Source organism: Sus scrofa, chromosome 1, assembly GCF_054392235.1.
Source record: "Sus scrofa isolate SSC_HxYL_T2T_F1_AM1 chromosome 1, Sscrofa_HxYL_maternal_Yorkshire_Landrace_v2.0, whole genome shotgun sequence".
NCBI lineage: Eukaryota > Metazoa > Chordata > Mammalia > Artiodactyla > Suidae > Sus > Sus scrofa.
The window spans coordinates 43,489,693-43,513,205 of NC_139383.1; the positions used below are offsets into that span (position 1 = coordinate 43,489,693).

The 23,513-nt window shown below is 35.4% G+C and overlaps 1 protein-coding gene across 4 annotated transcripts in view; it reads left to right on the plus strand.

Annotated features, from left to right (window-relative positions):
- CEP85L (centrosomal protein 85 like) overlaps window positions 1-23,513 on the plus strand; it is a 163,338-nt gene that overhangs the window by 86,816 nt on the left and 53,009 nt on the right. For 3 of the 4 annotated variants that reach the window (XM_003121248.6, XM_084958157.1, XM_084958159.1), the window contains exons 4-5: window positions 1,329-1,450; window positions 18,920-19,037. In XM_003121248.6, the coding sequence (XP_003121296.4) occupies window positions 1,329-1,450; window positions 18,920-19,037 (240 nt within the window). Of the gene's footprint in view, window positions 1-1,328; window positions 1,451-18,919; window positions 22,826-23,513 lie in introns of all 4 variants that reach the window. The other variant, XR_014804810.1, reaches the window with a different exon arrangement.

Below are 23,513 nucleotides of genomic sequence, written 5' to 3' on the forward strand. Positions count from 1 at the left end.
ACTCTCACTCCTGTAGGTGAGTTTCTGTGAACCAGTTAACTTTCCAGTCTGTGGGGCTTCCCACCTGGGACGTATGGGGTTGTTTATATGGCATAATCACCCCTCCTACCTCTTGATGTGGCCTCCTGTTTGTCTTCTGGAGTAGGATATCTTTTTGAAGGTTTCTGGTCCATTTGGTTGAAGATTGCTCAGCATTTAGTTGTAAATTTTGTTGTTTTTAGGAGAGAAGTTGAGCTCCATTCCTTCTGTTCCACCATCTTAATCCCATCCCTTCCCCCCTTTTAATGTCAGATACCAGTCATGTCATGTAGGATTAGGGCCCACCCTAATGACTTCATCTTAACTTGACTATATCTACAAAGTCGAGTCCGAGGAGCTGTGGGGTCGACCAGCTGTCCCGACCGACTCGTCCCGGGTTTGAGCTGACGTGGGATCGACCAGTTATCCCGGCCAAGTTGGTCCCGGGTCCAAGGGGCCGCGGGTCGACCAGCTGTCCTGGCAGACTTGGACCCGGCTCTGAGGAGCTGTGGAGTTCCCCAGCTACCCCGACCGACTCGGTACTGTGTCTGCTATTTCCAAATGAGATTACATAATCTCATTTGTAATGAGATTACAAATAACATCTTTTTGAGGGGACACAGTTCAGCTACTACCAGTATTAAAAATTTGTCTTTGTGTCCATGATAGAAGTTTGAGGACATCTGATATATTGGCTTTTGTTGTTATTTGTTTTAAATATCTGAAAATTTTCTTAAATTCTAAAGAGTTTTTTTTTCTGAATGATGTAACATACACTGGAGACCAATAATCATCTAGATTACCTGCTATTTAATAGTCATTTCCTGTAGATATATCTACTACTTTGTGAAAATATTTTAGCTTTTGAAATTTTAATGTAATTAAATGATAATATGATACATGACAACTTGAAGTCTGAATGCTACATATACTGTTTTTATTCCCTTGTGGAAACCTTTCTGGTAATGTTTGTACAGTCTAGCCATGGTACATTCTTTTACTGTACTCCTTCCTTAGGCAATAATTAAACTCTTATTTCCAGAAACCTTCCAAAAGATAACAAAAGTCTTATATATACTATTATAATATGTTGTATTGTCACCAATTCTTCATTAGATTTGTACATTTTTCTTTGGAATCTCCTTAAAATTCTTCAATTATGTTGTATTCGCAGGTGTGATTTCTGATGGTCTAAAAAAATCACATGGAGAATTCTCTACTTTAAATGAAAATCATTGGGAAATACTAGATGAGCTATAAACATTCTTTGCCACCTTGTGTATACTAATAGTGTAAACATGTTTGTATAGGTTTTGACTGGATCATCTCATCAAAGTTATTCACCTGCTGGCTATCAAGATTTCGGTAAATGGGAATCAGTGCTGAAAATCAAAGAAGGACTACTAAGGCAGAAAGAAATTGTAATTGATCGGTGAGTCCTTTTTTTATTACTAATAAGTATTTCAGGCATGTAGAAAGGTAGGTTAATAAAACAGATATCTTTGTATTCACTACGGTAAAGTTTAAGAATTAGAACCTTACAAATACATGGATGTCTCATGTCAGCCCCAGGCCTTTTAAGAACCACTATCAGAACTGAGAGTCATTTGGTTGGTCTGTCTGTCTGTCTGTTTTCTTCCATCCTTCCATTTGTATTAGAGTAACTCATTATTTGGGAACTCCTCGTTATCTTCTTTGTACATGTAGCAAGTTAGCTTCAGTGCTAATTAACTATTAAAGCTGGTGTCTTTGTGTTTTACACTTGGGAAACTATCAAATTGGAAAGCTACTTTAAAGTAGTAATTTCCTTTAACTAATATATGTTAGTTCTGAAGGCACAGAATTTATGAAAATCATGAATATTTAAAATTAATGACTTAGGAGCTGTTGCTGTGGCATGATGGGATCAGCAGCATCTTGGGAGCACTGGGACCAATATCCGGCCAAGCACAGTGGGTTAAGAATCTGATGTGGTCACAGCTGTGGCTTAGTTTGAAACTATGGTTTGGATCTGATCCCTGGCCTGGGAGTTCCATATGCCATGGGGCAGCCAAAAAAAAAAAAAAAAATTAATGACTTAAAGATAAAAATTTTAGAAATTTGTGGGGACATTCCAAAAAGTTTGCCTATTTGAATACCAAAGTTCTGAAAAAAATTATTTTGAAATTAATCTCCTGATTATTCTGAGCAAAAACCCTGAATATTACTTAATTATATTATTTATGATGTATATTGGTTCTCTATCATTTATGTAATATTTTAGGGATAAACATGTTATATATCATGCTAATTGGGAAATAGTGTGAGGAGGCATTTTTTTCTTAATCAGTGCCAATTACTGCTTATTTTCATATGCTTATATGGGCTAAAAGTAGTAGATATTTTAGTGTTAAAATTAAATCCTAACTCAAACCTTTAACTATATTTAATAGTTGAAATTTCAAAAGATTTTGCGTAGAAACTTACCACTATTAATCAAGATATGCTGGAATATAAACTAACATGTAGACACCTGGACTTCTTTATTTTCCGTTGTGTTCTCTTGAACACAGCCTGGCACACAGCATGTGCTTAGAGGTGGATACTTCCATACTTGATAAATGATTGAAGATAGTTTTAGTTGATTTTATGAAAAAGTTATTTTAAAATATTAGATATTTCTAGTACAAGTGAATTTTATATATGAATAATTATAGACCCATTTGGATACATATTTTGAACATTTATAATTTAATTCACCGAACATACTTGAAATTAATACTGTTTTTAAACAGACCAAAATTCAGACTTATTAATATGAATACTTTCCCTGAAACAATCAGGATCAATTGGCTTTTATTATTTTTTAAGCATTACTATTCTATTCTGTTGGGTATAAGTTAATAGATGTCTTGATCCACTTGGGCTGCTATAACCAAATGCCATAGGCTGGGTAACTTAGAGACAACAAAAATTTATTTATCCTACATCTGTAGGCTGGGAATTATAAGATCAAGGCACTGGCACATTCATTATCTGGTGAGAGCCAACTTCCTGGTTCCATGGCCATCCTTTTGCTGTAACCTCACATGGTGGAAGGAGCAAGGGAGCTCCCTGGAGCCTTTTTTGTAATGGCACAAATCCCATTCATGAGGACTCTGCCCTCATGACCTAATCACCTCCCCACAGCCCCTACCTCCTAATACCATCACATTGGGCATTAGGATTTAAGGTATGAATTTGGAGGGAGGGGGGTTCAAACATTCAGCCTATGGCAGTGAGAATGGAGAAAATTATTGATATAATCTATCAAAAATATATATTTGTCAGTTTTATATGTTGTAGAAAGATACTAAGGAAATAACCCAAAATCATTCAGGTTGCTCAGTTGGCCAGTTCTTCATCTATTCTCATTTATTGGACCCATGGTAGCTACAGTTATCAGGTAGGAGTTGGCTGGTCTAGGCTAGCCTCACTGGATGGTTTTTTTTCCTCCATGTGGTTTGTTATCCTCCAGTATTCTAGCTAAGTTTTATTCATACAGCGGCTGGATTAAGTTCAAAGAGAAAATGAAGCATATACGTTCTCTTGGAGCTTAGGCTCAGAACTGGCACAAAATCACTCCTCTGTGTTCACAATTGCATGAGAAAAAAATGGATTTTTTTGTTTCTTTAAAATGCATATAGCTTTTGTAGATTTTGAATAATTAGGTCAAAGCAGATCAAATGTTAAGGAAAAATAACTACTATAAAAACTATTGCTAAATGTGCCCCATCTCAAGAGAAAAAGCATATAGGTTAATTCCAAAAACAGCTCAGAAGAAAGAAGGAAGCCTGATTTCTAATTCTTTATATTTGACACTAACTGTTTCAGTGATTCTGAATAAGGTATTTGACCTTCTGCATATTGATCTGCTCAACTGCCTGAGTACAAGAGTTTCACCACATAAATAAAAATGAGGTTTTTTTGAAGCTCCCTGTTTTAGGCAACTCTCCTCTCTCACCTAGTTTATAGCAAGAGGAATAAATGAATAAATGTATGTAAAAAACCCTAATACAGTCTGATGAATAGTGGCCATCAGCAAATAGTAACCACACATATGTTTTGTATGTATAATAGTTATGTTTGCATGCATGTCTTTCCTCAGTAGACTCTTTGCTCCTTCACAGAAATAACTGTTTCATGTACATTTCACTACTCATAATAGGTACTCACCAAATGTTCAGGCAGAGGAAATAGCCTCATTTTAATGAAAAAGAGGTTAAGGTTGTTGGTTAACCTATGCTATTACTGATACTAGTGGGAGGTCTTGTAATGGTTTCCTCTTTGAAATTTTATAGCTTTTACCACTGAATATAAGATATAGGGGTTAAGTTGGTGCATATAATGTAAGATATAGGGGTTAAGTTAGTGCTTTTAAGCCTGATCTAGAGAAGAACCCTTCTGTGGTGACAGCTGAGTTAATGCTATTAGTAAACGATATTGTCAGTGTAAAGGAGTATTCTCATTTTTTCATTAATTGCAGTTTACAATAGAGTATGTACAAACTGTAAGATTTTGTTCAATAATAAAGATTCTGACTAGCCAGTGTTCTTGGTCCTTGAGAAGGAGATTCTAAATCTTTGGATTGCCTTTTTCTTCACAAGCCCCTGGAACACACCTGCATTTATCCTAACGAGGTAGTGCTTGGACCCTAGGGAGCAGCTTCAGGATGGGGGCTGTTCACCAGAGAGACTAACCTTGTGATCAGAGGATTGGGTTGGAACTTTGAGCCAGCTCAGCCTGCAGGGAGAGGAGGAGGCTGGAGATTGAATTCAATCACGTGGGCAGTGATTTTATTATAGCACATGAAATGGTATGTTAAAAACTCTGGGAACTCCCCAGATTGGTAGCTAGTTGGTTAGAAGTGTGAGTTAGGGATCCCATCTCAGTCTGGCATCTGAAGTGAGGCTTTCTTTTTGGGGACCCTGCCCTTAAAGCTGTGGAGTCTCATGCTAACCTAAGTTGTTTAGTGTTAGAATTGAATTTCATGCAATATGGTAGTTGACTTTGAAACAAAATAGGTTTAGAAAATGATTTTTATAATACTTTATACCTGGGTATACAGAACCAAAATAAGTTAGAAAAACACTGTTAAAACTGTATTTAAATAATCAGATAAGCTGATTAAAAATATTCAAATCTTATTTCAACAGTTGTGATGGAAAATAAGTATGTGAAAAAAAAAGAATGTATATGGATGTATGGCTGGGTCACTTTGCTATGCAGCAGAAATTGACAGAGCATTGTAAATCAACTATAATAAAAAATTTAAAAAAATAAATAAATATGGCTCTTGCATTATGGGGTCCATCTCAAAGTAAAAGATGGACTACAAATTGCCATGCACAAAATCTCATATGTTAATTGATTTTATCTTTGAGGTTGGAATTTTAATAACTTTTAGCAACCATGATATGTACACATAGGTCTTTAAAAATTAAGATCATAAGTCCTAGCTTATAAAGCAGATGAATTAGAAGGACATTTAATGTGAATTCAATTAAAAAAAATCTGCAATAAACCAAATAATTCACCATTGATTATAAAAATTTACCTAGTAAAATTGTAATACGATTTTACTTCCACATGTAATTAAATGAGAAATATATACATCAATGAAGCCTCAGATGATAGCTAGCATTTTTTAGCTAAAACTATTTTTCTTAGTATGGAGCATGATAATGTGAGAAAAAATAATGTATACATGTGTGTGTAACTGGGTCACCATGCTGTACAGTAGAAAAAAAATATATTGGAGAAATAACAATTGATTACAATTAAAAAAATTTTACAAAAGTATTTTTAATTAACGTATGTACATTTTTAGACATACACTATTACTCACTTTATAGACTACAGTCTAATATAAATATAACTTATAAATGCACTGGGAAACCAAAAAATTTATGTGACTGGCTTTATTTTGGTGGTCTGGAACCAAACCTCTAGTCTCTTTTAAGTTCTACCTATAAATGCAAAAGCTATCATTTTAGTATACTTTGGGAGTATTTTCAAACTATACACTTGGCTTTGTTTGATAGGCCCACCTGTGGATAAATTGAAAATTCTGACTAGTCCAAGAAAAATTAATCTCTTTTCATAATTTAAAAATACCAAGAAAATATCTTCAGAAGTACATTTCAAAACTAAAGCCCAGAGCCATATTTTGTATTTGCCCAAAATTAATTAATGTCAATTGTGTAGGGTAAAGGTAAGGAAACAGATTCTTTAAAACTGTGTTTTATCCCTTATTTATAGTACTAGAAGTAGTTTGAAAATATAAGCTAATGAAATAGAGGGGGGTATGTTTTCACATGGTAATGGGTTTTTCCTTTTATGTGCATTCTTTTGGAAACGGTTTGGGGAAAAAGAAAATGTATGGAAAATTAAAATTTCACTGGTTTTCCTCTTCATATGCTACACTTTTGGTCATCTGTTCTTTTATTCTAGTCTTTCTCTCTTTGGTAATGCATGAAGAATGTCTCCTTGATAACCATCTCTGATAAATTATTCAAGATGGCCACTGAGCATAATTTATTTGGTGATAATCTGTAATGGTTTTAAAAGCCATTAATGATTTTCAAAACTCTCAAGGGAAACTATTCTCAAAGACCAAATTTAATTAGAAAAGGCAAGGAACCTTCTCAGAAAGTAACAGATACACATTTTTGCTTCAACTAGAGACTGATTTGTGCATATTATTGTTTCCTGAGTGAGGTACAAGATCACTGCATTTCTAGCTAGGTTTGGTAGCATAGTTGTTTTAGCAGCTCCTTGACTTCTAATATTTTAACTGTCGTTTTTTCCAATTTTCAAAGGCCATGTTTTGAGGTATTCTTCCTGATGCCTCTCTTGTTATGCAAGTGAAAGTCCCCATCCTGGTCAGGATCCTACTTTCTGTCTCAGGCAGAAGAAACATCCCTAGAAGCAGCTCCAGCTTTCCCTTTTTTCGCCCCCTGAAATTTGTGGTATAAAGATCCCATAACAAAATATATTTGAAGAAATTATCACAAAATATATTTGAAGAAACTTCCCAAATCTAAAGGATACTGAGTTCAAGATACAGGAAGCACAGAGGGTCCCAAACAAGTTGAACCCAAATAGACCCACACCAAGACACATTATAATAAAAACGGCAAAAGTTAATGATAAAGAGAGGACCCTAAAGGCAGCAAGAGAAAAGCAAAATGTTACCTATAAGGGAACCCCCATAAGGTTATCAGCTGATTTCTCTACAGAAACTCTACAGGCCAGGAGGGAATGGCAAGAGATATTTAAAGTGCTAAAAGGAAAAAATATGCAACCTAGAATACTCTATCCAGCAAGAATATCATTTAAAATAGAAGGGGAAATAAAATTTTTTCCAACAAACAAAAGCTAAAAGAATACAGCAATACAAAACCCAGGCTAAAAGAAATATTGAAAGGGCTTCTCTAAACGAAAAAGAAAGGATGATTGAGGAAACCACAATCAGAGAGCAGTCACTCAAATAAGCTGGCATACAGATTTAATCATGAACATGTTTAAAAGAAAATAAAATTAAAAAGAAAAAAAGAGTCATCAAAATCATAAAATGTGGGCAAGGGAAGTAAGGAAATTAATAGACTGTTAAAAAAATTTTTTTTGTTTGTTTGTTTCTCTTCTTAATTTTAGTATAGTAATGAAGGACCATCAGGCTAAAACACACGATTATAGGAAGGGGTAAGCATACTTAAAAAACAGGGCACTCACAAACCAAAACCAAACATTGCATTTGCAAAAAAATGAAAAAAAACAACAACACTCAAGCAGAAAATAATCAGAGACCATCCAACCAAAAAAAGGCAGAATGGAGAACCATAGAATCAACTGTAACAAGAGGTTTAAAATGGCAATAAATAATCATCTCTCAGTTATCACCTTAAATGTCAATGGACTGAATGCTCCAATCAAAAGACACAGAGTGGCTGAGTGGATAAAAAAGCAAAAACCTTCAATCTGCTGCCTACAAGAAATTCACCTTAGGACAAAGGACACATATAGATAGAAAGTGAAGGGGTAGGAAAAAATATTTCATGCCAATAGACATGACAGCAAAGCAGGAGTTGCAATACTCATATCAGACAAAACAGACTTTAAGACAAAAGACATAAAGAAAGACAAAGAAGGACGTTATTTAATGATTAAGGGATCCATCCAAGAAGAGGATATTACTATCATCAACATATATGCCCAAAATACAGGAGCACCCAGATACACACAACAAATATTAACAGACATAAAAGGAGAAATTGATGGGAATACAATCATAGTAGGAGACTTTAATACCCCACTCACACCAATGGACAGATCCTCTAGACAGAAAACCAATAAAGCAACAGAGATCCTAAAGGAAACAATAGAAAAGTTAGACTTAATTGACACCTTCAGGACACTACATCCAAAAAAATCAGAATACACATTCTTCTCAAGTGCACATTCTCAAGAATCAACCATGTATTGGGACATAAAGCTAACCTCAACAAATTTAAAAGTATAGAAATTATTTCAAGTATCTTCTCTGATCACAATGGTATGAAACTAGAAATCAACCATGGGAAAAGGAAAGACAAAAAACCTACTACATGGAGACTAAACAACATGCTACTAAAAAACCAATGGGTCAATGAGGAAATCAAGAAGGAAATTAAAAAATACCTTGAAACAAATGATAATGAAGACACAACCTCTCAAAATCTATGGGATGCAACAAAAGCAGTGCTCAGAGGGAAATTTATAGCGATACAGGCCTTCCTCAAAAAAGAAGAAAGATCTCAAATTGACAACTTAACCCTCCACCTAAATGAATTAGAAAAAAAAGAACAAAAAAGACCTAAAGTCAGCAGAAGGAAGGAAATTATAAAGATCAAAGAGGAAATCAATAAAATAGGGATTCAAAAAACAATAGAGAAAATTAATAAAACCAAGAGCTGGTTCTTTGAAAAGGTAAACAAAATTGACAAACCCCTGGCTAGACTCACTAAGAAGAGGAGAGAAAGAACCCAAATAAACAAAATTAGAAATGAAAAAGGAGAAATCACAATGGATACTGCAGAAATACAAAACAAACAAACAAACAAAAAACATGAGAGTACTATGAACAACTATATGCCAACTAATTTGATAATCTGGAAGAAATGGACAATTTTCTAGAATCTTACAGCTTGCCAAAACTGAATCAAGTAGAAACAGACCAACTGAACAGACCCATCACTAGAAATGAAATTGAAGAGGTCATAAAAACACTCCCTACAAATAAAAGTCCAGGACCAGATGGCTTCACAGGTGAATTCTACCAAATATATAAAGAGGATCTGGTGCCCATCCTCCATAAACTTTTTCAAAAGGTTGAAGAAGAACACTTCCAAAGACATTCTATGAGGCCACCATCACCCTCATTCCAAAACCAGACAAAGATACTACCAAAAAAGAAAACGATCAGCCAATATCTTTGATGAATATAGATGCAAAAATTCTCAACAAAATCTTAGCCAACCGAATCCAACAACATATCAAAAAAATTATACACCATGACCAGGTTGGGTTCATCCCAGGTTCACAAGGATGGTTCATCATACGCAAATCAATCAATGTCATACACCACATTAACAAAAGTCAAAAACCATATGATCATCTCAATAGATGCAGAAAAAGCATTTGATAAAGTCCAACATCCATTCATGATCAAAACTCTTGCCAAAGTGGGTATAGAGGGAACATTCCTGAACATAATCAAAGCCATTTATGATAAACCCACAGCAAATATAATACTCAATGGAGAAAAACTGAAAGCCTTCTCACTCAAATCTGGAACAAGACAGGGATGCCCACTCTCACCACTGCTCTTCAACATAGTTTTGGAAGTCCTAGCCACAGCAATTAGACAAAGAAGTAAAAGGCATCCAAATAGGAAGAGAAGAGATCAAACTGTCACTGAATTCAGACAACATGATACTATATACAGAAAACCCTAAGGACTCAACCCAAAAACTGCTTGAACTGATTAATAAATTCAGCAAAGTAGCAGGATATAAGATTAACATTCAGAAATCAGTCGCATTTCTGTATAACAACAGTGAAATGTTAGAAAAGGAATGCAGAGACAATACCTTTTAAAATTGCACCTCAAAAAATCAAATACCTCGGAATACACCTGACCAAGGAGGTAAAGGACTTATATGCTTATATCAAAGAAATTAAAGAAGATGTAAAGAAATGGAAAGATATTCCATGTTCATGGATTGGAAAAATCAATATTGTAAAAATGGCCATGCTACTACCAAAGCAATCTACAGATTCAATACAATCCCTATCAAATTACCCATAACATTTTTCACAGAACTGGAACAAACAATCCAAAAATTTATATGGAACCACAAAAGACCCAGAATTGCCAAAGCAATCCTGAGAAACAAAAACCAAGCAGGAGGCACAACTCTCCCAGATTTAAAGCAATATTACAAAGCCACAGTCAACAAAACAGTGTGGTACTGGTATCAAAACAGACAGACAGACCAATGGAACAGAATAGAGAATCCGGAAATAAACCCTGACACCCATGGCCAATTAATCTTTGACAAGGGAGGCAAGGACATAAAATGGGAAAAAGAAAATCTATTATTCAGCAAGCATTGCTGGGAAACCTGGACAGCTGCATGCAAAGCAATGAAATTAGAACACACCCTCACACCATGCACAAAAATAAACTCAAAATGGCTGAAAGACTTAAATATATGACAGGACACCATCAAACTCCTAGAAGAGAACATAGGCAAAACACTCTCTGGCATCAACCTCAGTCTCGCAAAGCAACAGAAATAAGAACAAAAATAAACCCATGGGACCTAATCAAACTGAAAAGCTTTTGCACAGCAAAGGAAACAAAAAAGAAAACAAAAAGACAACTTACAGAATGGGAGAAAATAGCTTCAAACGGACAAGGGCTTAATCTCTAGAAAATATAAGCAACTTATACAACCCAACAGCAAAAAAGCCAACAACCCAATGGAAAAATGGGCAAAAGACCTGAATAGACTGTTCTCCAAGGAAGATATACAGATGGCCAACAAGCACATGAAAAAGTTCTCAACATCACTGATTATTAGAGAAATGCAAATCAAAACTACCATGAGATACCACCTCACACCCGTCAGAATGGCCATCATTAGTAAGTCCACAAATAACAAGTGCTGGAGGGGTTGTGGAAAAAAGGGAACCCTCTTGCACTGGCTGGTGGGAATGTAAACTGGTACAGCCACTATGGAGAACAGTTTGGAGATACCTTAGAAACGTATACATAGAACTTCCATATGACCCCACAATCCCACTCTTGGGCATATATCCAGACAAAACTCTACTTAAAAGAGACACATGCACCCGCATGTTCATTGCAGCACTGTTCACAATAGCCAAGACATGGAACCATCCAATTGTCCATTGACAGATGATTGGATTTGGAAGATGTGGTACATATACATAATGGAATACTACTCAGCCATAAAAAAGAATGACATAATGCCATTTGCAGCAACATGGATGAAACTAGAGACTCTCATACTGAGTGAAATGAGCCAGAAAGACAAAGACAAATACCATATGATTTCACTTATTACTGGAATCTAATATATAGCACAAACGAACCTTTCCACAGAAAAGAAAATCATGGACTTGGAGAATAGATTTGTGGCTGTCCGGGAGGGGGAGGGAGGAAGTGGGAGTGTTGGGGAGCTTGAGGTTATTGGATACAACTTGGAATGGATTTACAAGGAGATCCTGCTAAGTAGCATTGAGAACTATGTCTTGATACTTATATTGCAACAGAACAAAGGGTGGGGGGAAAAAATGTATACATGTAAGGGGAACTTGGTCCCCATGCTGTACAGTGGAAAAAAATTAAATAATAAAACAAGAAAAAAAAAAAGATCCCATAACATGAAATCTGCCCTCTTAATAAATCAGATACAGTACAGTATTGTTAACTATTTGGACACTAAATTTTTACAGTAGATCAGACTTTCTCATCTTTCATGACTGAGACTCTATATCCATTCAACAATAACTCCCTATTTCCCTCCTTACTCCAGCCCATGGAAACCACCATTTTTCTCTCTTTGCTTCTGTAAGCTTGACTAATTCAGATACTGTAAGGGAGGAAAAGATTTTCTTCCACCGTTTAGTGTCCGTTACTAGATCTGGAAATTAAACTGACAAGACCGATTAACAGGAGAAAAGTATACAAATTTCCTTAATACAATTTTATGTGACCTGGGGCCTTCATAAGGAAATGAAAACCTAAAGTAATAGACCTGAGTATTTCATGCTAAATTTGATAAAGAGTGGACAGTCATGGAGGAGTATGATAGATTAAGGAATATGAGGTAAGTGTTGTAAACTGGAAAAAACTGAGCAAACTTGTTCTTTAGTGTATCTCCTTTTTCTTTGGAGATAAGGATGCTCCTTTCCTGTGGGTATAGGGAGAGCATACCTGAGGATTTATGACCTGCTGTTTTCTCATACTCCTTCAGCTTAAAACATTCAGTATGCCAAGGTGCCATATTTTGGGGCAGCATGTCCTATGAACCCCATTAATAGCTCATGAAAGTGGAATCATGCAGTGTTTGTCCTTTTATGACTGGCTTATTCCACCTGGTGTAATGTCCTCAAGGTTCACTCATATTGTAGCATATATTTTAAGGATTTCCTTCCATTTTAAGACTAATAGTCCCTTCTGTGTAGCATTTTATACACACACACACACAAACATATACACATACACACATATATGTGTGTATACATGCACATATATAAATGGCATTTTCTTTAGCCATTCACTCATTAGTGGACATTTAGATTGTTTCCACATCTTGTCTATTGTTTTTGGAAGGTATTTTTGATTGATATAGAATGTCACATTGGCAGTTACTTTTTTTCAGCAAAAAAAGATATTATTCCATTGTTTCTGGTTTCTCTTCAAGTCATCCATAAGTCTTATTGATGCTAGACTGAATGCACCATTTAGTGTTTTGCTGATTTAATAATTTCTCTTTTAATCAGTTTGTTTTCAGTGGTGTCACCATAATGTGCCTATATACAGTTTTCATTGTATTTCAATTTGTATTCTTGGGGATTGAAGCACTTCTTGATTCCAGTTTGATATCTTTCATCAGTTTGGGAATATTCTTTGTCATTATTTCTTCTTCAGATATTTATTCTACTTCATTCTCTTTCCATTCCTACCAGGACTATATACCTATATACTTAGTCTTATATATATGTAAGACTATATCATCATTTCTCATGTCTTTTTATTTTATTAATGAAGGAAGGGAAGGGGAAAGAAGGGAGGAAAAAACAATGATTTAAATTAAATGTTTAATTCAAGAAGGCTTGGAAAAGAAGAGTAAACATAAAAGAGAATAAAGGAAATAATGAAAAGAGCAGAAATTAAACAAATAGATAAATCTCTAATTCTATTAGTCAGAAAAAAGGGAAAAGCTCAAATGAAAATTTTAGAAATGAAAAGTGATATAAATAGAGGTAGAGGAGTTGCCGTCGTGGCGCAGTGGTTAACGAATCTGACTAGGAACCATGAGGTTGTGGGTTCGGTCCCTGCCCTTGCTCAGTGGGTTAACGATCCGGCGTTGCCGTGAGCTGTGGTGTAGGTTGCAGACGCGGCTCGGATCCTGCGTTGCTGTGGCTCTGGCGTAGGCTGGTGGCTACAGCTCCGATTCAACCCCTAGCCTGGGAACCTCCATATGCCGCGGGAGCGGCCCAAGGAATAGCAACAACAACAACAACAAAAGACAAAAAGACACACACACAAAAAATAAATAAATAAAATTTAAAAAATAAATAAATAAATAGAGGTAGAGATTTTAAATCATTGTTGAAAACTTATGTCAGTAAACCTGAAACATAGAAGAAAATGAATAGTTTTTAAGGAATACCAACACTAACTCTGTTTCTTTAACATTAAAGAAATGGAAAACTTGCATAAACTAAAAACATTCAAGAAACACTATCAGATGACTTATTGTGGTGATCATTTCACAATATATATAAATATTAAACCATTATGTTGTACACCTGAAACTAATATAATGTATGTCAGGTATGTATCAATTAAAAAAAGAAATTATAGGGAGTACCCGCCATGGCACAGCAGAAATGAATCTGACTAGGAACCATGAGTTTGCGGGTTTGATACCTGGCCTCTCTCAGTGGGTTAAGGATCCCGCATTGCTGTGAGCTGTGGTGTAGGTTGCAGATGTGGCTCGGATATGGCATTGTATAGCTCTGGCATAGGCCAGCAGCAACAGCTCCGATTTGACCCCTAGCCTGGGAACCTCCATGTGCTGCAGTGCAGCCCTAAAAGGACAAAAGACAAAAAAAAAAAAAAAAAAAGGAAATATAGTCAGCAATCATAAATCTTCTAGACCAAAAGGTTTTAGAAATAGGATTTGCCAAACTGCAGCATGTGTGGAGTGGTTTTCTTGTAAGTAGCATGTAGTCAGGTCTTAAAATTTTCTGTCCTGTCTCCCTTTTAATTTTGGGTATTTAGACCATTTATATTTTGTGTGTTTTGACATGGTTGAGTTTAAATCTACCATCTTTCTGTTTGTTTTCTAATTGTCCACTTGTTCTTTGTTTTACTTTGCCTTCTCTTAAATTTGTTCAATTTTTTTTTTAATTTCATCTCCTTTGTTGGTTTATTAGCTGTTAATCTTCGTTTGAGTTACTATAGTGATTGCTTTAGAGCTTATGCATCTTTAAAGTGTAACAGTCTACTTCCAGTAATATTACATTATTGTAGTCCTTCATGTATAATGTAAGAATCTTACAAAAATATACTTCTGGAGTTCTTGTTGTGGCTCAGTGGGTTAAGAACCTGACATGGTGTCTGCAAGGATATGGGTTTGATCCCTGGCCTCACTCAGTTAAGGTTCCAACATAGCCGCCGGCTGTGGTGTGGGTCACAGATGCGGCTCAGAATCCCTGTTGCTGTGGCTGTGGTGCAGGCTGGCAGCCACAGCTCTGATTCAACCCCTCGCCTGGGAACCTCCATGTACCCCAGGTGTGGCCATTAAAAAAAAAAAAAAAAAGGAAAAAGAAAGAAAAAAAAATATACTTCTGTTTTCCTTCTCCCAGCCTATGAACTGTTTTGTCATACATGAATTTTATTTCTACAAACATTATAAACCCCATTTATCCTTTTTTAAAATTTTTTTTATTTATTTTTTTGCTTTACTTGGTCTATTGTCTTTTAAAGAGATTTTAAATAATAATTTAAAAAAACTCATGAATTTTCCCATACATTTATCACTTATGGTGCTCTCTGGTATCTCTTTTCTTTTGTTGAAGGTGTTCCTTTATCATATCTTTAAGTCGAAGTCTACTGGTGATGAATTTTTTCAGCTTTTAAGTTTCCAGAAAAGTCTGTTTTTCCTCTGTCTTTGATATTTTCCTTAGGTAAAATATAGTTGTCAGTTTTCTTTATTTTGTTTTAACTTACTGTGGGTAAAAAATTCAAGATTGCTGGCTTTTTAATTAGAAAATTTTAAAGTTCTTCACTCATCTTTTTTGCATTATTTCATATGAAAAATCTATTGTCCTCTTTACCTTTGTCTCCCTGGATGCATTTATCTTTTTCTCTGACTACTTTTAAGATTTTTCTCTTTATTGCTGATTTTAAGCCATTTGGTTAAGATGTTCCTTGGTTTAGTTTGCTTCATGTTACTTGTGCTTGGGGTTCTTTGGTCCTCTTGGATCTGTGGGTGTATAGTTCTCATCAGATTTGGAAAAAATTTGGCCAGTTTTCTACAGATACTTTTTTATGCCCCTCTCCATTCTCCTTTCGTTTGGGGATTCTAATTACACATATATTTAACCCTTTAAAGAAGTCTCACAGCTCACTGATTCTCCAAGGTTGGTTGGTTTGTGAGTTTTTTCCATTCGTTTATCTTTTTTTTTTTTTTTTCTGTTTCTTTTTGGATCTTTTCTATTGATATGTTGTTAAATTCACTAATCTTTTCTTCTGCAAATTCTAATCTGACCTAATCCCATTCTGGGTAACATTTCTCTTCTGTGACTCTACTTAACATATTCTTTCATCTAGTTTCTTGAACACGTGAAAACAGGTATAATAATTGATTTAGGGTCCTTCACTATAATTTTGTCATCTGTATCAGTTCTAGCTCACTTTCAGTGGATTAGTTTTTCCTTCTTATTATGGGTTATATTTTCCTGCTTCTTTGCATGCCTAGTTATTTTGGATCAGATTCCAGGCATTATGATTTTAGCTTGTTTTGAATGTTACATATTTCTGTATTCCCAAGCTTTGTTCTGGGCCCAAAATCACCCTCAGTTGAAAGTTGCTGCTAAATGATGCCTTATAAAAATGATAAAGTTTTCCACTCTGGCATTTGGGAACAGGCACAATTCCAGGTCTCACATGAGCCTCATGCACTGTTCCTTCTAATCTTTCTGGCTGATATATTCCCCCACCCACACACACGCACATACACACACTTTAAATGGCTCCTTCATGCATTCATTAATTAGTACTAAACTGAATACGCCAAGGTAGCTTCACTGTACAGTCTTGATTTCTCCAGATTCCCAGCTATGTCTTTTCAACTCAGAAGTGTTATTTTCCCTGTGTAGAGGATAAAAGCAGTAATCTCTAACATTCATAGGACTCATAATTTGTTGTCCACCTCTTAGAAGTCACTGTTACTAATTGCCTTTTGTCCAGCATCTTGAGTATTTACTACCTATATTTTGTTCTATTTTGTGATTGTGTTAGGTGAAAGGGCAAAACTGGTTCCTGTTACTCCATTTTGGCAGGAAGAAGAAGTTTAGTGTTTTGTTTTTTTTGTTTTTTTGGGGTTTTTTTGTAAAGCTTTACCTTATTTGTGCAATACCATGTGGGAGTTCCCGTTGTGGCTCAGTGGTAATGAACCCAAGTAGTATTCATGAGGATGCGGGTTCTATCCTTGGCCTAGCTCAGTGGGTTAAGGATCTGGCATTGCCATGAGCTGTGGTGTAGGTCACAGATGCAGCTCCATCTCGACCCCTAGCACAGGAACTTCCATATGTCACATGTGCAGCCCTTATAAAAAAAAAAAAAAAAAAAAAAAGTACCGTGTGACTGATCTTTCCTAAGTTATATGTTTCTTATCTGATATTTTCTATGTGGATTTTCTTGAAGAATGGCATATCTAAAAAAACAAAACAGCTCTGAATAGAATAGAAACTCTGATATAGTCTTAACTTTGCTCCAAAAGTAATTTTGTAAGTGATTTTGGAAAACATTGAGCTATTCGTTTACCCACATATATCCTTATTATTCCTTAAAAGCTCTCTCTAATAATCTTACTATGAGGACCTGTTATTGAATTTTTGAAGATAAGTGGTAATACATATAAAGTTCTTAGCTTATTGCCTGGCACGTAGTAGTTTTCAAATGTATAAGGACACATATTCACAAAAGTTAAATAACTTGATCAAAGTAAGCTGTGAGCTGCTGAGGAAATAATTGAGCTTTAGTGTGTTTGGTTTCAATACGAGGTTATTTATTTTTATTTTTGTCTTTTTGCCTTTTTTTCTAGGGCTGCTTCCTGTGGCATAGGGAGGTTCCCAGGCTAGGGTTCTAATTGGAGTTGTAGCCGCCGACCTACACCACAGCTCACGGCAACACCGGATCCTTAACCCACTCAGCGAGGCCAGAGATCAAACCCACAGCCTCATGGTTCCTAGTCAGATTTGTTAACCACTGCACCATGACGGGAACTCCAATACAAGGTTATTTGAAAGTGAAATGTCAGGGAGTTCCTGTTGTGGAATGGAAATGAATCTGATTAGCATCCATGACAATGAGGGTTCGATCCCTGGCCTTGCTCAGTGGGTTAAGGATCCAGTGTTGCCATGAGCTGTGGTGTAGATTGCAGATGTGGCTCAGATCCTGCATTGCTGTGGCTGTGGCTTAAGCTGTCAGCTACAACTGATTCTACCCCTTGCCTAGGAACTTCCACATGCTGTGGGTGTGTCCCTAAAGAGAAAAAAAGTAGTAAAATGAAACATCAGGGAGTTCTGGCTGTGATGGGTTAAGAATCCAACTGTAGCAGCTTGGGTCACTGTGGAGGTACAGGTTTGATCCCTGGCACAGCAGAGTGGGTTAAAGGATTCTGCCACATCTGCGGCATAGGTCACAGCTGCAGCTCAGATTCAGTCCCTTGGCTGGGAACTTCCATATGCTACAGGTGTGGCCATTTTAAAAAAGAAAGAAAGAAAGAAATGTCGGAGCTATCTAAAGATGCAAATCTGCCACCAAGTGAGTTCTCCACCATTGATGATGTTTATGTGTAGACCATGCAACCTACCTTGGATGTTGTAGACAAGATGTAGGCATAGAATAGCAAATGGGCTAGATGATAATTACAAAAATACCTTTTACTCCTGAAAATGAGATTCTTAGAAGCTTTAATTGGTATTAAGTTTTGGACAGAATTTGAATTAATGGAAATAATGATTTTAAAGTTTAAGGCATTCCAGACTGAGGATGAAATATTTATTAGGCAACAAAAAGAAAGAAAGCAAATCATGATTCCATTACAGTCTTTAAGAAGAGTGTATTCTACAAAAGATGATGTTCTATAAAGTATTAAAAGAACTCTGCAGTATAAACTTTTTCTGTGTTTCACGTATCTTATGGTACTGTAGTTTTTAAAAATCCCCTTTCATGAATTTTAAGATTGGTTATACATTAACTCTTATGCCCAATTAGAATACTGAAAGTTCTTCTGTTAACTGTGACCTAAAAAAGTATATTTTTTGTAATGTGACCTCAATTTATATTTTGCAGGCAGAAGCAACAAATTACCCACCTGCATGAAAGAATAAGGGATAATGAATTACGAGCACAACATGCCATGTTAGGACATTATGTAAATTGTGAGGATTCTTATGTGACTGGTTTGCAGGTAAGATTACAGAGGATTTAGTAGTTGTTGTTTTATTCGTATAAATTAGCTTGTAAGATTAGGACATGTTTTTGAATTAATAATCCGTTCACATGGTTCATATTTATGTATATTAGAAGATGTCCAAGTGCTGTTTTGCATCTGTCCAGTTCACATCCTTTCCCCACACACAAACAGGAACTCCTGTTATCAGTTTCTAGCATAGCCTTCCTGAGTTGATACATATCACTATCAGGTACAAATCCCCTTACCATCACAGAAAGTATCAAAATATGTACAATATTTTAACCTTGCCTTTTTTCTTTATATTATAGACAGTTACATAAAATACAGTGGTTATTTTCATATCATCATATAGGCAGCATCCCTTTCCTTTGCTTTTACAGGTGCTTGATTTCCCATTTTATGGATACAGCATAATTTATTCAACCTGTCTCTATTTGTCAAAATTTGGATTATTTCCAGTTTGAGACTATTATATGTATAGTCTTACACAGGTGAAACTCTATACCCGTTAAATAGTAACTACCCATTCAAATCCCTGACCCCTGACAACTTCCAGTAACTTTCTGTCTCTATAATTTTTATTACTCCAGGTATCTATATTAAGTGGATTTATACAGTATTTGTCTTTTTTGTTACTGGCATGTTTCACTTAGCATAATATCCTCAGGATGTATCCATGTTGTCGCATGTGTCAGAATTTCCTGCCTTTTTAAGGCTGAATAGTATTATATTGTATGTATACCACATTTTGCTTTTCCACTCATCTTTTAGTGGACGCTTGGGTTGCTTCCACATTTTGGCTATAATGAATAATGCTGTTATGAACATTTTCATATTATTTCTTTGAACATGGGTATGCACATATCTCCTTGAGACCCTGCTTTCAGTTCTTTTGAGTATATACCCAGAAATGGAATTGCTGAGTCATGTGATAATTCTGTTTTTTAACTTTTGATGAAGTACCGCATTGTTTACCCACAGTGGCGATATAATTTTGCATTCCCACCAACAGGGTACAAGTGCTCAAGTTTTTCCACATTGTTTCAACACTTGTTATTTTCTGTTTTTTGATAGTAGCTATCTTAATGAATACGATGTGGTATCTCACTGTCATTTTCATCAGAGTTTTCCTAATGACTAATGATGTTGAACATCTTCATGTGCTTATTGCCTATTTGTATATCTTCCTTGGAGAAATGTCTACATCTTTTGAGCATTTTTGAATGGAGCTTTTTGTTCTTTATTGAGTTTATAGAAATTCTCTATGTATTCTGGATATTAATCCTTTGCCAGATATATGATTTGCAAATATTTTTTCTCATTCTATGTTGCCTTCTTTCTCTGTTGATATTTTCTTTTTATGGACAAGATTTAAAATTTTTCATTAAGTCCAATTTGTATAATTTTTCTTGTGTTGCCTATGTCTTTTGTATCATATCCAAGAAATCATTGTCAAAGCCAATGCCATGAAGCTTTTGTCATTTTCTTTTAAGAGTTTTATAGTTTTAGGGCTTACATTTAGGTCTTAGTTCTTAGATCCACTTAAGCAGAGGTCCAACTTCATTCTTTTGCATAGGAATATCCAATTTTCACCGCATTAGTTTTTGAAAAGACTGTCTTTTCGCCATTGAATGGTCTTTATACTTTGTCAAATATCATTTGACCAGGAGTTCCCATCATGGCTAGTGGTTAATGAATCCAACTAGGAACCATGAGGTTGCAGGTTTGATCCCTGGCCTCGCTTGGTGGGTTGAGGATCTGGTGTTGCTGTGAGCTGTGGTGTAGGTTGCGTACGCGGCTTGGATCCCCTGTTGCTGTGGCTCTGGTATTGGCCTGTGGCTACAGCTCCAAATACACCCCTAGCCTGGGAACCTCCATATGCTGTGGGTGTGGCCCTAGAAAAGACAAAAAAAAAAAAAAAAAAAAAAGTCATTTGACCATATAAGTGAGAATTTATTTCTGGGCTCTGTATTCTATTCAATTGGTCTGTATGTATCTCTCTTTATGCCAGTACCACACAGTTTTGATTATGTAGCTTTGTATTAAGTTTTGAAGTCACATAGTGTGTGTCTTCTAGCCTTGTCCTCCTTTTTTAAGATCATCTTGGTTATTTGAAGCCTCTTTAGATTCTATATGAATTTTAGTATGGGTTTTTCTATTTATGCAAAAAATATTATTAGGATTTTGGTAGGGATTGCATTTAAATCTGTAGATCACATTGGGTAGTATTGACATCTTAATAATGTTCAGTTTTTCAGTCCATGAACATAGGATATATTTCCATATGTTTGTGTCATCTCCAGTTTCTTTCAATAATGTTCTGTACTTTTCACTGTATAGTTCTTACACTTCTTTGGGTAAGTTACATCCTAAATATTTTATTCTTTTTAATACTATGGTAAATAAAATTGTTTTCATAATTTCCTCATCACATCATTCATTATTAGTGTATAGAAGTGCATCTAAATTTTGTATATTGACTTTGTATCCTGATACATTGCTGAATCCATTCATTATCTCTAACAGTTTGAGTGTGTGTGTGTGTGGAATTTTAGGGTTTTCTACACATAAGATCATATTGCAAACAGTAATAATCTTACATCTTCCTTTTCAATTTGGATGCTTTTAATTTTTTTTTCTTGCCAAATTGCTGTAGGTAGAACCCCCAGTACTCTGTTGATAGAAGTGATAGAGGTGGGAATCCTTTTTCTTAATCTTGGAGGAAATGGGTCTCAGACTTTCATCACTGAATATGTTTGCTATGGGTTTTTTCCTTGTACCTTTTGTTATGTTGAGTAGTTTCCTTCTGTTTAGCTTTTTGAGTGTTTTTATTCATAAAAGCATGTTGAGTTTTTTTATACGCCTTTTTTTGAGTCTTCAATTGAAATGATTTTTTTTTCCTTCTGTTTTTGTGGTGTATTACATTGATTTTTTTAAGTTAAGCCATCCTCGCATCCCGGGAATAAATCCCACTTACTCATGGAGAATAAATAATCCTTTTAGTACACTGCTATAAATTCAGTTTGCTAATATTTCAATGAATATTTTTAAAACAGTGTCAAAAGCTATGTGTTGATCTGTTGGTCTATAAGTTTTCTTGTAGTGTCTTTTGTCTTTAGTATCTGAATATGCTGGCCTCAGAATGAGTTAGGAAATGTTCCCCTCCTCTTCTAGTGTTTGGAGAAGTTTGAGAGAGGTAGGTGTTAGTTCTTCTTTAAATGTTTGGTAGAATTCACCAGTGAAGTACTCAGGTTGAGGGCTAGGTCTCTTCTTTGACTGGAGTTTTTTAATTTGGATCCATCTCTTTACTCTACTGATAAGGCTCTCTACTCAGATTTGCTGTTTCTTCATGATTTACTGTTGGTAGATTATTAGGAACTTTTCCATTTCATCTAGTTTATCCAGTTTATTGACATGACTGTTAGTTGTTCATACTACTCTCTTATAATCCTTTTTTTCAATGGAATTGATAGTTATTATCTCCACTTTAATTTCTGATTTTAGTAATTTGAGTCTTCTTTTTGTTTAGTTCATCTACCTGATAGTTTGCTAATTTTATTCTTTTCACCATACCAGCTTCAGGTTTCATTAATTTTCTCTACTGTTTTTCTGTTCTCTATTTCATTTATCTCTGCTCTAGTCTTTATTTTTTCCCTTCCTTCTGACAGCTTTGGGTTTAGTTTGTTCTTTTTTTTCTAGTTCCTTATTTTGTAAAGTTAGGTTGTTGGTTTGAGATTTTTCTTATTTTCTCCATATGGTTTTAATATATATTTCTCCTAAGAGTAATGCATAGGGCTGCAGCACAGACCATCTTTGTAGGTCTCACTCTGTTCTGCCTGTCACAGACCAATTTTTGCTCTCTCCTTTAAGCATCCGAAGCTCCTTTTATTTCCCAGATGATCTCCCCACTGAGGGGGTTTCCCTGGGTATGGGAACCTCTCCTCAGGCTAGGGGTCAAGTCGGCCTATGCCACAGCAACTCGGGATTCAAGCTATGTCTGTAACCCACACCATAGCTCCCAGCAATGTCAGATCCCCAAACCACTGAGCAAGGCCAGGGATCAAACCTACCTCCTCATGGATACTAGTCAGGTTCGTTTCTGCTGAGACACGATGGGAACTCCCAAGATCAGAAAATATTAAAGACCAAATAACTATTTAAGACTTATTTGAAGCAGAGTCATTTAACATAGAGATTACCACTTATTTATTATACTTCAGTTACTAATATATAAAACAAATACCTTGTTACTATGTGGCTCCATATATAAGTTCTGTCACATGATAGCAAAGCTCTTTGGTATCAATAGTGTACAGTCATTTGAAAATGGTATTTCTATACTACTTAAATAATATAATTTACTTTGATAATGGTATTTTAGTAGAACCATGCAGTTTCTCCTTATAACTTTATTATTCTGAATAAAGGTTTTACTTGAATTATACAATTATTAAAGTACCAAAAGCATAT